General features: G+C 50.6%; 1 protein-coding gene across 1 annotated transcript in view; it reads right to left on the bottom strand.

The window, feature by feature from the left end:
• LOC126932723 (cryptic protein-like) overlaps window positions 1-11,692 on the bottom strand; it is a 33,147-nt gene that overhangs the window by 133 nt on the left and 21,322 nt on the right. Inside the window, 6 exon segments of the mRNA XM_050751824.1 lie at window positions 2-165; window positions 4,543-4,652; window positions 4,785-4,899; window positions 5,568-5,741; window positions 5,825-5,874; window positions 6,181-6,590. Of these exon segments, the coding sequence (XP_050607781.1) occupies window positions 2-165; window positions 4,543-4,652; window positions 4,785-4,899; window positions 5,568-5,741; window positions 5,825-5,874; window positions 6,181-6,203 (636 nt within the window). The 5' untranslated portion in view covers window positions 6,204-6,590.

Below are 11,692 nucleotides of genomic sequence, written 5' to 3'. Positions count from 1 at the left end.
GGCGCCGCTCCCGCTGCAGGACGGAAGGCACGAGGGACCGAGGGTGCGCGGGCGCGTCCGGGCGCAGGAGGTGGTGCAGGAGCGCGCAGGGCAGCAGGAGCAGCAGGCTGGGCGCGCCCCCGGCGCCGCGCCCTGGAGCGTGGGAGGCCAGGAAGTCTTTGGGGTCTGGAAAAAAAAGACAAACCGGAGATGTATGAATACAGCGTTGCGGCTCGGTTTGAGGGCGTGCAGTAGAAACGCCTGCTCCCTGCCTTCCGCAGGCCCTTTTCTCCTAAGCCCTCACTAGGCTCCACCCCTGGGCCGCGCTGTAGGGCGAGGTGTGCGGGGGCTGGTACCTGCCGGCTGCACGGAGGGTTTCCTCTAAGTGTGTGTAGAACTCAGAGCGCTGAAGGAGAATTACAGTACTGTTTTTAAAGGGGAACGAAGAACAGCCCTTCCGTCTTTCTCATTTGGCCTATGACCTTTCAGGGAGTCCCGCTCCAGGTCATTGAGCGATTGGGCAAATAGACCCGATTTAAAACAGTGCTGTAGTATATAAATCAGCTCACCTCCATCTGCTGCAACAAAGGTTCCACTTTTCCCCAAATGAGTGCTCGAAATATTTCTTTGACGAGGGACAGCTGATGGAGCAGGAGGGTGCAGCCACTCAAAGTCTGGTTGCTGTTCTGAGGAGGCCTAGCCCTGTGAGTGCCCTCGCGCCCGATGGGACTCACCTGCTGCTCCCCTTGTCCACATCGCTGGTCACAGGAGGCCATGCCTGAACGCCTAGTCCCTGTCTCCCCTCCCCACCCCTCACGGCAGGCCTCATTCATGCTGAACCCTCAGGGTCCCTGAGCCTTGGTCTCTATGTAGCTGGGACCCCAGTCCAGAACAGTGGAATGGGAATCTCTGGAGTGGTGGGGCTGGGCAGGGTCTTGGCTAATGCCCTGGGTGGTGATTGCCATGTGAAGTGGACAACCTTGCAGGCATGGCAGCCAACACCACTAGAACATTCTCACAAGTGAGTTCAGGCCTGGCTTGGAGTGGGGTCAGGCTGGTGGAAGAGCATGGCCAACTACAGGGACCCTCTCCCCGGGGCAACTGAACAAAGGCCAGCCACCTCCCCACCCGCCGACCAGGTCTGCCCCACCCTCTACTATACCTCCAGGAGATGCCCTCTGGACTTGGGAACCTGGCATGAGTATGAAACTGGAAATTAACAAGGAATGATGCAGACCAGCGCCTGCAGCAAGAACCACTCTACACCTGTCCACAGGTAGGCTGTGGTGGCATTGGCCAGGTCAGGCTCACTCCAGGCTTGGGTGCCACCTCCCCATAGCACCCCACCTTGGGAGAGAGGGTTGTTCCAGGGGTGCCGGAATCCCCAAACAGGAATACTAACATCTAGGTTCAGATGAGGCTCCAGAGAAGGTTATGCTAAGACAGGCGCTCACAGCATGTGAAGCTATTCAGGTGGGAAAGGGGTCAGCAGTACTGGGTCTGTGCTGGCCTTCCTCTGATAGAAGGAAACAGGAGGGCTGGACACAGGGTGCATGCTTACAGACTCAGAGCCAGCTGGACCTGCGAGAGCCATTCCAATGGCATCCCAGAGGTCTGTAGACTGGGTCTGGCCCACAGATGTTTGTTTGCTTGTTAGTTGGTTGGTTGGTGGGTTTTTGCCAGAATTGCATTTTTAAAAATTAGTTTGCAGCAGTGAGGTGAGTCCTGACCTGGCCCTGTCTCACTTCTATGTTACCTGCCCATCTCTGAAGACACCTGACTTGGCTACATCACCGTGTCATCGTGTAGACTCTAAATTTTAGAGTCTATGGAATTAAATTGTCTCTTGATACTTGTGAAAACTGATACTTGATGCTGTAGGGCCACAGTAGAAAGAGCCACCCCCTCAGACTAACAAGGAGATCCTGGCTAGCTCAGGAGTGGGGAAAGGTCCCTGCTAGATGGAAGCTTTTCATTCTTGGACCCGCAGAGCATCGGTCAGAGCAATGAGTGCTCTTGGAGATCCCCAGAGAGAGAGTCCCTGCAGGATCCAGGGGGCCACGTTTTGTAGCAACATTCTATCTTCCACATATTCTTCGAAACCATCCTTATCTCGCATTAAAGGATTTAAAACATTTACTTACCTATTACTGTGCTGTTGGCTTTGGACCATGACCAAACTTTCTATATTCTATACAACACTATAAAAAATATCTTCATGTGTTTCATATTTATTATTTCTTTTCTTTTTAAGAGAGAGGATCTTGCTCTGTCACCCAGGTTGGAGTGCAGTCATAGTTCACTGTAACCTCACACTCCTAGGCTCAAGTGATCCTTCTGCCTCTCAGCCTCCCAAGTAGTTGGGACCACAGGTGCTCGTCACCACACCTGGCTAATTTTAAAAATTTTTTGTAGAGACAGGTCTTGCTATATTGCCCAGGCTGTTCTCAAACTCCTGGCCTCAAGCAATCCTCCCACATAAGCCTCCCAGAGTTCTGGGATTATAGGCATGAGCCATTGTACCCAGTCATATTGATAATTACTCTTATAGAAAGAGTACAAGAATGGGCCAGGCATGGTGGCTCATGCCTGTAATCCCAGCACTTTGGGAGGCTGAGCTGGATCACGAGGTAAGGAGATCAAAACCATCCTGGCTAAGATGGTTAAACCCCGTCTCTACTAAAAATTAAAAAAATTAAAAAATTAACCAGGTGTGGTGGCAGGCACGTGTAGTCCCAGCTACTCAGGAAGCTGAGGCAGAATGGTGTGAACCCCGGAGGCGGAGCTTGTGGTGAGCCGAGATCGTGCCACTGCACTCTAGCCTGGGCGACAGAGCGAGACTCCATCTCAAAAAAAAAAAAAAAAAAAAAAAAAAAGTACAAGAATGGCACAAGGTTAAGAATCAGAATCAGACCCTTTTTACTATCTGTAGGAGTTGATCTGTCTGTGTCTCAGCTTCCCCAAATGTAAAAGGTGTACCTACTTCATTGGCTTTCGTAAGAGTTAAATGGGATAATGGGTATATAAAGTGCCTGAAATACACTGAGATCTCCTCTCCTGCTGTAACACCCAGAAGAGCTTGCCCTACTGCAATGGCACCTGCTACGGAGGATGTTCCATCTATCATCGCCCTTGTGAACTTGAAGTCATCATAACCACCATCTGCACAGCCATCAAAGCATCACTGTAACTTGCCTCGAAGCAGGATGAATGGGTAAAAGAACACAAAGGTGTTACTACCCTCTTTGCACCTGACAGATGACTCTGAAGGATGACTGTACTATTTCGTCCAGCTTTGATTAACAGAGGCCACATTTTCAGACCCATTATCACTGTCCTTGGTAAATAGCAGTCTCAGCACTGGATGTTTCCAAGAATGTAAAATCGTGACCAGATATCCTGGAAGTCATCACAGCTAGTCTGTTCCCCACGTTCCAACCTGGGCGGTCTAATGGCAGGTGGGAACTGACTTCATCTATGAGGACCACACAAGCACCCGCTGTGATTCTGATGCCTGTCCGTGAAATCTGTGTCTTCCTTTCTCTGGGGCCTAGAGGAGCAGCTGGTGACTCAGAGGCAGAGGCCCAGCAAAAGGAGCACATATATAAGAGGGGGTGCTTTGGGAAAATGTGGGAAGTGGGGTTAGGGGCTGTGCCTGTATTAAGAGTGTTCCTTGACTGCTGGTCCTACCAGGGAGAGAAGAGAGGACAGGAAGGTGAAGGAGAGCTAAGCATGCATTAAGTGTTCTCCTCCACTGCAGGCCTCCAAGAGCAAGAGGGAAGCTGAGGGAGCTGGGCTGAAGATCTTTGGCCACTGGTACTGCCCTCCACACAGCCCTAGCAGGAGGGCCTGAGGACGACAGGTGGGAAGTGGGGTTGCAGGGCTGTGCCCTTTGACAGATGGAGGTTCCCAGGGCTGACTGAAGTGGAGGGAGGGGGCAGGAGAGTGGCTCAGGGGCCTTGGCCTCATCAGGCATGCCCCTGGACACTGCACCACCAGACCACTCAGGCCTGGGAGAGGGCAGAGCCAGGGTTGGGGCCGAGAGGCTGGGCCTTCACTGGCTGTGCCCTCCATTGCTAGTGCCAGCCAGTGCTCGCCAAAGAGGAGAGGCTAGAAGGCACAGGATTCCAGAAAGAAATGCCGTGCTGCCAATGCCATGCTGCCTGTGCCCCTGCTGGTCCCACAGCCGAGCAGATGGTGCTGGCCTAGTGCAGAGAAACCACCTGAGATTTACACAGCTAACCTGTCTCCCAGATTCCTCTTCAATTACCAGTTGGTCATCTCCTGAAATTCCGCTCACTGAAATGGACACGTGAGGACACTGGAAATCATTTTTAAACTCAGCAATCTGGATATGAGCAACTTCAAACCAAAATTTAATTCACTATATGATTCCCAATGAATGCGATTTTCTTCAATGATGAATCGATCTAGTTTGCTGAATGCTATGTAGCCTGGCAATGGAAGATGCACTGTGGATCGGTATGGAGGGTGAGCTGCAGTGAAGGCGCAGCAGTGTGTGGTGTGGTGGTGAGCTGGGGACCGAATTGCAGGGCCTCTTACCACAGCTGCCAGGCGTCTGGAGGGGGAGGCAGTGCAGGGTCCCGAAGACGCACCTGCAGAGGTGGCAGCCGCGGAGGGTCCAGGCGCCATGCTCCAGGGCACCGCATTCACTGAGAAGACCGGGACCTGCATCAATGCGGTGGCCTGCGTGCCCCTCGCCCGGCGCCCACTCCCGCGCCCCCGACCCGCACGCCCCTCGCCCGGCGCCCACTCCCGTCCTCCCCGCGCACCCCGGTGCCCACCTGCGCCTCTGGTCATGCTCGCAGTAGCGGCCGGTGAAGTGGGCCGGGCACACGCAGAAGCTGCCCAGCACGCAGGTGCCGCCGTTCCGGCAGCAGCGCGGCCTCGCGGACGCACCTGCGGGATCACCCGCGCGTCAGCCCCGCGCCCCCAGCGGCCCGTGGCCCTCCCGATTCTCCCGCAGGGACGGGGCCGAACGTGGCCGCCCCGGGGAGGCAGTAAAATCAGCTCCCCGCCAAGTGTGTTTGCTCAGGTAAACCCTGCTTGTTAGGGACATGAAACAAACGAGCAGGGCTGCGGCCTGCAAACCCGGCTTGCTCTCTCCCTTCCTTTCACATGTTAACCTCTGGCTGTGGCTTCACCTGACAGTGATTAAGCACAGGCCTCCCGGGCGGGACCACCCACGGGTGTGATGACGCCAAACCTACCGGCGAGGGGCCTCCTGGGGGACGCGGTGTCTGCGATAAGCCAAGCAAGGGTCCACTGTTATCTGGGCTTGGGATACTTATTTGCAACACATTTAAATCACAGTTCTCTACATCTGCAGCAGAATAGCCATTGAAGAGCAAACACGACGTTTTGCCAGTGAAAGAATAAAACTTTTTAACACCTCACTAGGAACTGTCTCTAGCTTTATAGCTTTATAAGTGCATGATCATTTGAAGACAACAAAATGCTCTCCTTGAATTTTATCCTGAATTTATACTACATATTCTTATATCCTAAACTCTGAGTCCGCAGACTGAGATGACGCCCCGGATTTTGTGGGCAGCACCGCAACTTACCCTCTCCGAAAGCCCGGGAGTAGGGGAGGGGCTCCTCCGGCCCCCAGCCCTGGGCGCTCCCAGTCACCTCCCCGGAATGACTGGAGGTCCAGTTGAGCGGTGACTGTTGGTGCTTCTGAGTGGCAACCTTGGTGACTTCCTCTCTACGGCCGTTATGTTTCTCTCTTTGATAGCCTTTAAAAATTACCAAAAATAATGATTGAGAAACAAATATTTTATGCAATTAAAACTGAAATTATGAATAAAATGTTTCTTACTGTTTCCCAAATTGATGATCTGTAATGCCAAACTGACCGTAAACAGAAACCTAGAATATTTAAAGAAAATCATTGAAGTTGAAAATGTCTTTAAAAGTATAAGCAGAAATTCACCTATACCTAAAAATACAATGCAATCATTATATATAAATATAAAATTATGTAAAATAATTATAATGAATAAGGCAATCATTTTGTAACTTGTAGGTTTTTGTTAATTTTGCTATGGCTTAGAGAGATTTTGAGACAGAAAGTGTACACCTCCTTTAATGAACAGTGGCTCACGCACTACGATTGATTCTGAGGCTCTCAAGACCCCCCTCTTGGCTCTAAGATCTCATGACCTCTGTCCTTACCTGGCATGGTGCCTCCAGGTCATTTTTGGTTTGAGAGTCTCCTTCTCTTAGTGCATTGAAGATCAGTTTCCAGGAAAGCTGAGTTTGAAGAGCCTCTGCATTTGAAGGTGTCTTTACTCCAGGCCCCGGGGACACAGAATGGGCGAGTACGGAAGGTGTGGACGTTCCTTTTCCTTCCTCAGCCAGGAGAAACAGGATGGTATCTCGAGTTCTACAGCCCCTGAGCTAGGGTTGGGGGTGCAGTGACAGGCAGGCCCCTCCGAGCCTGAAGGACGATCCCCTCTGAGACCTAGCTGGGGGTGGGGACTTGGGCCGACTCCCCCCAGCAGTGTTTACAGTGCTGACAGCAGCAGGAGTGACCAATCCCTGGGGTAAAACATTGGTATCCAAGGTGACGAGCCATATTCTCACTGAAAAAAAAAAAAAAAAAACCCCAACATGAACAAAAAGCTTTCATAGGAAGATGGAGATTTTCTATCGCGTACTCCTTGTACTGGGAGATGGTGAAGGGCCCTGCGGGAGAGGGAGCTGCCGTGTGGGGCACAGCCTGGGGTCCCAGCTGCCCTGTGGGGCACAGCTGCCGTGTGGGGCACAGCCTGGGGTCCCAGCTGCCCTGAATGGGGAACACAAGGATAAGGGAAAGCATGTCCCCCCTGCTTTAAGACAGTCCCCATCACTCCGCAGATAGTGCCTCTTCTCTGTGCCCAGCAAGTGGGGGAGGGGCACTGCCCCCATTTACTATAGGACCCTCTAGGGTAGGCACGATTATTATCCCCTACATGAAAAGAGAGATAGGGAGGCTTAGAGAGTTCCAATCCCTTGGCAGTTCGATCTCTGTAAAACATGCATGGCACAGATATGATAAGATACCCACAGGTATTTAAGGCAACTACAGGGAGCCCTTGGGAGCACGGGGCAACTGCAGCGCCCGCCCTTGCCAGAGGAGCCTGCTGAATCCAAACGGAACTCAAAGAGGGAGTGATTTGTGGTCTTTTCTAGCACCTTCTAAATCTGTTTTTCTAACTACGGGATTAGAGACTGAGGCCCTTTTATCAGCACTAAAGAAAACACTTTGCAACCCAGTGTTGCAAATTGTTCTGTGATTTTAATATAAAAATTTATTTCTAAAAATAGTATTCTTCCTCCAAGGCTGAAATAATCTTCAGTGGTGATTTAATTTCTTACACCTTTACATGTGAGGTTTATTAAAGAGGCTGTTGAATAAAGCAAAGGGAAATTGGAGGACCGGGCTGTCCCGGCGACCTCCCAGCAATGGGTCCTGTGGGCTGCCAGGACCAGGTCAAGGCCAGCAGACCCGAGCGGGCAGAGCACACGGAGGAAGGTGCCCCAGAACTTCATCAAGCATCTGTAAGTGGAGTCATGAGACAAACACCTTGTTAATTTTGTTTTTTTAGAGGCAAAGTGTCACTCTGTCTCCCAGGCTGGAGTGCAGTGAGTGATCATAGCTCACCACATCCTCGAACTCCTGGGCTCAAGTGATCCTGCCACCCCAGCCTCTGAATGGCTAGGACTACAGGCTCGTGCCCCTATGTCCAGCTAATTTTGTTTTTTATTTTGTGGAGATAGGGTCTTGCTATGTTGCCCAGGCTGTCCTCTAACTTCTGGCCTTAAGCAATCCTCCTGCCTCTGCCTCCCAAAGTGTTGGGATTACAGGGACAAACCCACCGTGCCTGGTGAAAAGTACACTTTTTTTTTTTTTTGAGACGGAGTCTCACTGTCACCCAGGCTGGAGTGTAGTGGCGTGATCTCGGCTCACTGCCAGTTCCGCCTTCTGGGTTCACACCTTTCTCCTGCCTCAGCCTCCTGAGTAGCTGGGACTACAGGCGCCCGCCACCACGCCTGGCTAATTTTTTGTATTTTTAGTAGAGACGGGGTTTCACCGTGTTAGCCGGGATGGTCTCGATCTCCTGACCTTGTGATCCACCCGCCTCAGCCTCCCACAGTGCTGGGATTACAGGCGTGAGCCATCGCACCCGGTCAAAAAATACACTTTTAAACTCAATGGTTACTACTGGTTAATTACATCATTTAATTATATGTAAAAGTAAGTACATTTTATGACTTTAAATTAATAGAATCTTCTGCATGAGCTAAATTGTTTGTATACTAAAATGAAGATGTATATAAGCTAGAGGATTGTATTTTTTGTCTAAATACGTTTTAAAACTGTTCACTTTACAGAGTGATGTTGAAACCAAACTTCTCTGACAATACGAAAGCTTTAAAAGCAGCGTCTAAAATCTAACTTTCCCCCATAGTTTATTTATTAAATTTTACCTTAGTGGACATTTCCAAACATACACAAAGGCTGGGAGAATGAGCCAATAAGCCCAGGTTCAGCAATTCAGTATCAGCCTTGGCCAATCTTATCTCATTTGTTTCCTCCCTAACTTTTTTCTTGAAGTTTTAAAAACTCCAATGCATCATGACATTTCATATGTAGAGTAAGATTTAGAAAATCTGCACTTTATAAGTGGAAACTAGGAAAAAAAATGTCTTGCCAGCAAGACAGGACCGAGAGGCAAGAAATAGCAGTGCGATATGCTTAAGCTGCTTGCTTAAGCTCTGCAGTTGGCTCTGAGAAGGGCCGACGGCCTGGCGATAAAGCTTCTGATGACCTATTTTCGCCAAACTGTCACTTGCTCTCCACACAAAGCTTTGTGGTCCCAGGTTGCCGCGTTGACTCAAAGGTCTTATAAAAGGGTTTTGCATTTTACTGCAGAGGAGCTGCCCTGTTTGCCATCAAGAGGCCCAGCTGGAAGCGTTGCCGGGAGCACGGGAAGGGTGGAGGTGGGTCCCTGCCAGGAAAGGCCTCTTTCCTCCTTATCAGCTGTAAACAGATAAGGCTGGAGCCGACCCACCCATCAAAACTCCAGTGGAATGTTCTGGCTCAAAGAGTGTGTGGGACCGGAACCCGTGCCAGGACTGGAGGCCCCGTCAGTGTTCTCGGCACATCCATCATGCAGGAAAATGCTCTGCAACAAGTTAGGTGTGAAGGGATTCTCTGAGGAGGACTTGAAAGCGATGGCTGTCCAAGCAGGCTGCCCCTGGCACCTGTGGGGAGTGAGAAACACCTTTCTCCATCGTCCTGGCTTCTTGGGCGGGGCTGCCGTCTGTCTCCACACATTTTCCTCATCTAGAGATTGCATGTGAGGGGAATCATGCAGTATTTTCCTTTTGCGTCCGGCCTATGCCACATAGCATAATGTCTTAGGTCCGTCCGTGCTGTAGCGCCCATCAGGGCTTCACTCCTTTTGTGACTGAATAATAAATATTTCACGACACGCATCCACCTTGTTTTGTCTATTTGTCATCTGTTGACGCATACTTGTTTTTTCTACTTTTTGGAAGAGCACAGTGAGAAGACAGCTATCTACATGCCGATGAGGGAGGACACAGGGGAACCCAAATCTGGTGACACCTTGATTTCAGACTTCCAGTCTTCAGAGCCGTGGGAGGAAACATTTCTGTGGCTCAGGACTCCCAGCCTGCGGCATTTGGTTAGGGCTGCCCGAGCTGACGGATACACCAGGTTTTTGTTTTTCCGTGATTGTGATGTATTATGTAATTTAGTAATTTTTGCTGCATGTAGAGTGCATTTGTACTGGTGGCTTTCCGGAAGTACAGAGAACACCTTTTACGAAGGGTCCTTACACAGACATTTTCATTCACGGGGGGTACTCTGCAGGCAGCCCTCACAGGCAACGGCGTGAGTCCGGCTGATGTTCCTTTAAATCAAATGGTGAACCTGAACTGTTGTGTGGCCCTTCAGAAAGCCCAGCACAGTCTGAGATGCTCATTTTGGCCACCAGGCAGCGACCATATTGGACAGAACATCACCTCCGCAAGCAGCCGGCATTCCAGCCTGGGTGACGGAGTGAGACTCTGCCTCAAAAAACACACACACAAACAAAAAAAACAATGAATCATGTGAATCTGGGAGGCGGAGGTTGCAGTGAGCTGAGATCGTGCCACTGCACTCCAGCCTGGGTGACAGAGCGAGACTCGGTCTCGAAAAAAAGAGATTGGATCTTTCAGGGAGACAGGCGGTCGCACGCTGAAACACAGGCCTGGCGTGCAGGGGCCCTCCTGGGAGCGCAGGCTCAGGAGGGGAATCAGCCTGTCCTCAGCACCAGGCTCAGAGCTGGGCCAGGCATCAGGACCATTTCATCTTCCCATGGCAGTGCCGGTGCCGCTGCAGAGCCCTGGGGACTGGGACGCAGAGAAGCACCCTCCCTCAAGAACTTCCTTTTCAACTGCGTGGCACCCTGCAGTGCCTGAGTGCTTTGACCAGAAGCATTTGGGCTTGGAAGGGTCTTTCCTGCCCTTTCCTCCACCCAGCCCCCACACCCTCCACTGCCAGCCCCGTGGCCTCTCCCCTGCACCAGCACCCACGGCCTCCCCCAGGGCAGGAGGGAGAGGGTGAGAGCGGGAGTCCCCACCTTTTGTGACCTGCTGTCTGTTAGAGGGGAGTCCAGGCCCACTCTCAGGGCGGGGGTCCCACATCGGCCTGAAGACCAGGAAGGACTCTTTGGGGCCCTGTCAGAGACTCAGCCACACACATAGATTAAACTCGTTTTGCCATATTTGTTATTTTGTTTTTAGTGAAGAATTTTAAAGTAAATTACATACATCATGACGTCTTCTTCTCCCTGAGTATTTTCATGTTTAGGGAGTCTGAAAAGTGAGGCTGTGTTCCCACAATCTGTATTAGACGGAATGGAATTAACAACAGTGCTCCAGGACACCGGACCATCCAGCCTAAATTCCATTTGGGGATGAGATGCCTTTTTGTCTGAGTCCCAAGCGGTAAGCACCATGAACCCCTCCGTTGGTATCTCAATCTTCCTTTTTCTTGGATTTTATTCTCAATTTCTAACTTCTAAACTCGTAATTAGATTATATCTCATTTAATATTATTTTTTTTTTTTTTGTTTTGTTTTGTTTTTTGTTTTTTTTTTTTGAGACGGAGTCTCGCTCTGTCGCCCAGGCTGGAGTGCAGTGACGCGATCTCGGCTCACTGCAAGCTCCGCCTCCCGGGTTTACGCCATTCTCCTGCCTCAGCCTCCCGAGTAGCTGGGACTACAGGCGCCCGCCACCGCGTCCGGCTAATTTTTTGTATTTTTAGTAGAGACGGGGTTTCACCATGTTCGCCAGGATGGTCTCGATCTCCTGACCTCGTGATCCGCCCGCCTTGGCCTCCCAAAGTGCTGGGATTACAAGCATGAGCCACCGCGCCCGGCCTAATATTATTTGTTAAAGCTGATTTATTCTAAAATTTGATGAAGCAAAAGTCTGGATTTTGCCTCAATATAATAGGAACCACTTAATTATAAACATTTATGCAGGGCTTTGCTAACCTGCATTTTGTTCTTGGTATAACCACTTGTCCTTTGGCTCCTTAAAAGGTAATCTTCTATACGAAGCACTTCTATACAGATCTACGAGAAGAATTAACTTTGAAACTAGTATTTTATTGGCAGATGATGCC

The sequence above is a fragment of the Macaca thibetana genome, chromosome 12 (assembly GCF_024542745.1).
Source record: "Macaca thibetana thibetana isolate TM-01 chromosome 12, ASM2454274v1, whole genome shotgun sequence".
Lineage (NCBI taxonomy): Eukaryota > Metazoa > Chordata > Mammalia > Primates > Cercopithecidae > Macaca > Macaca thibetana.
This window is presented reverse-complemented; position numbering and strand designations above follow the sequence as displayed.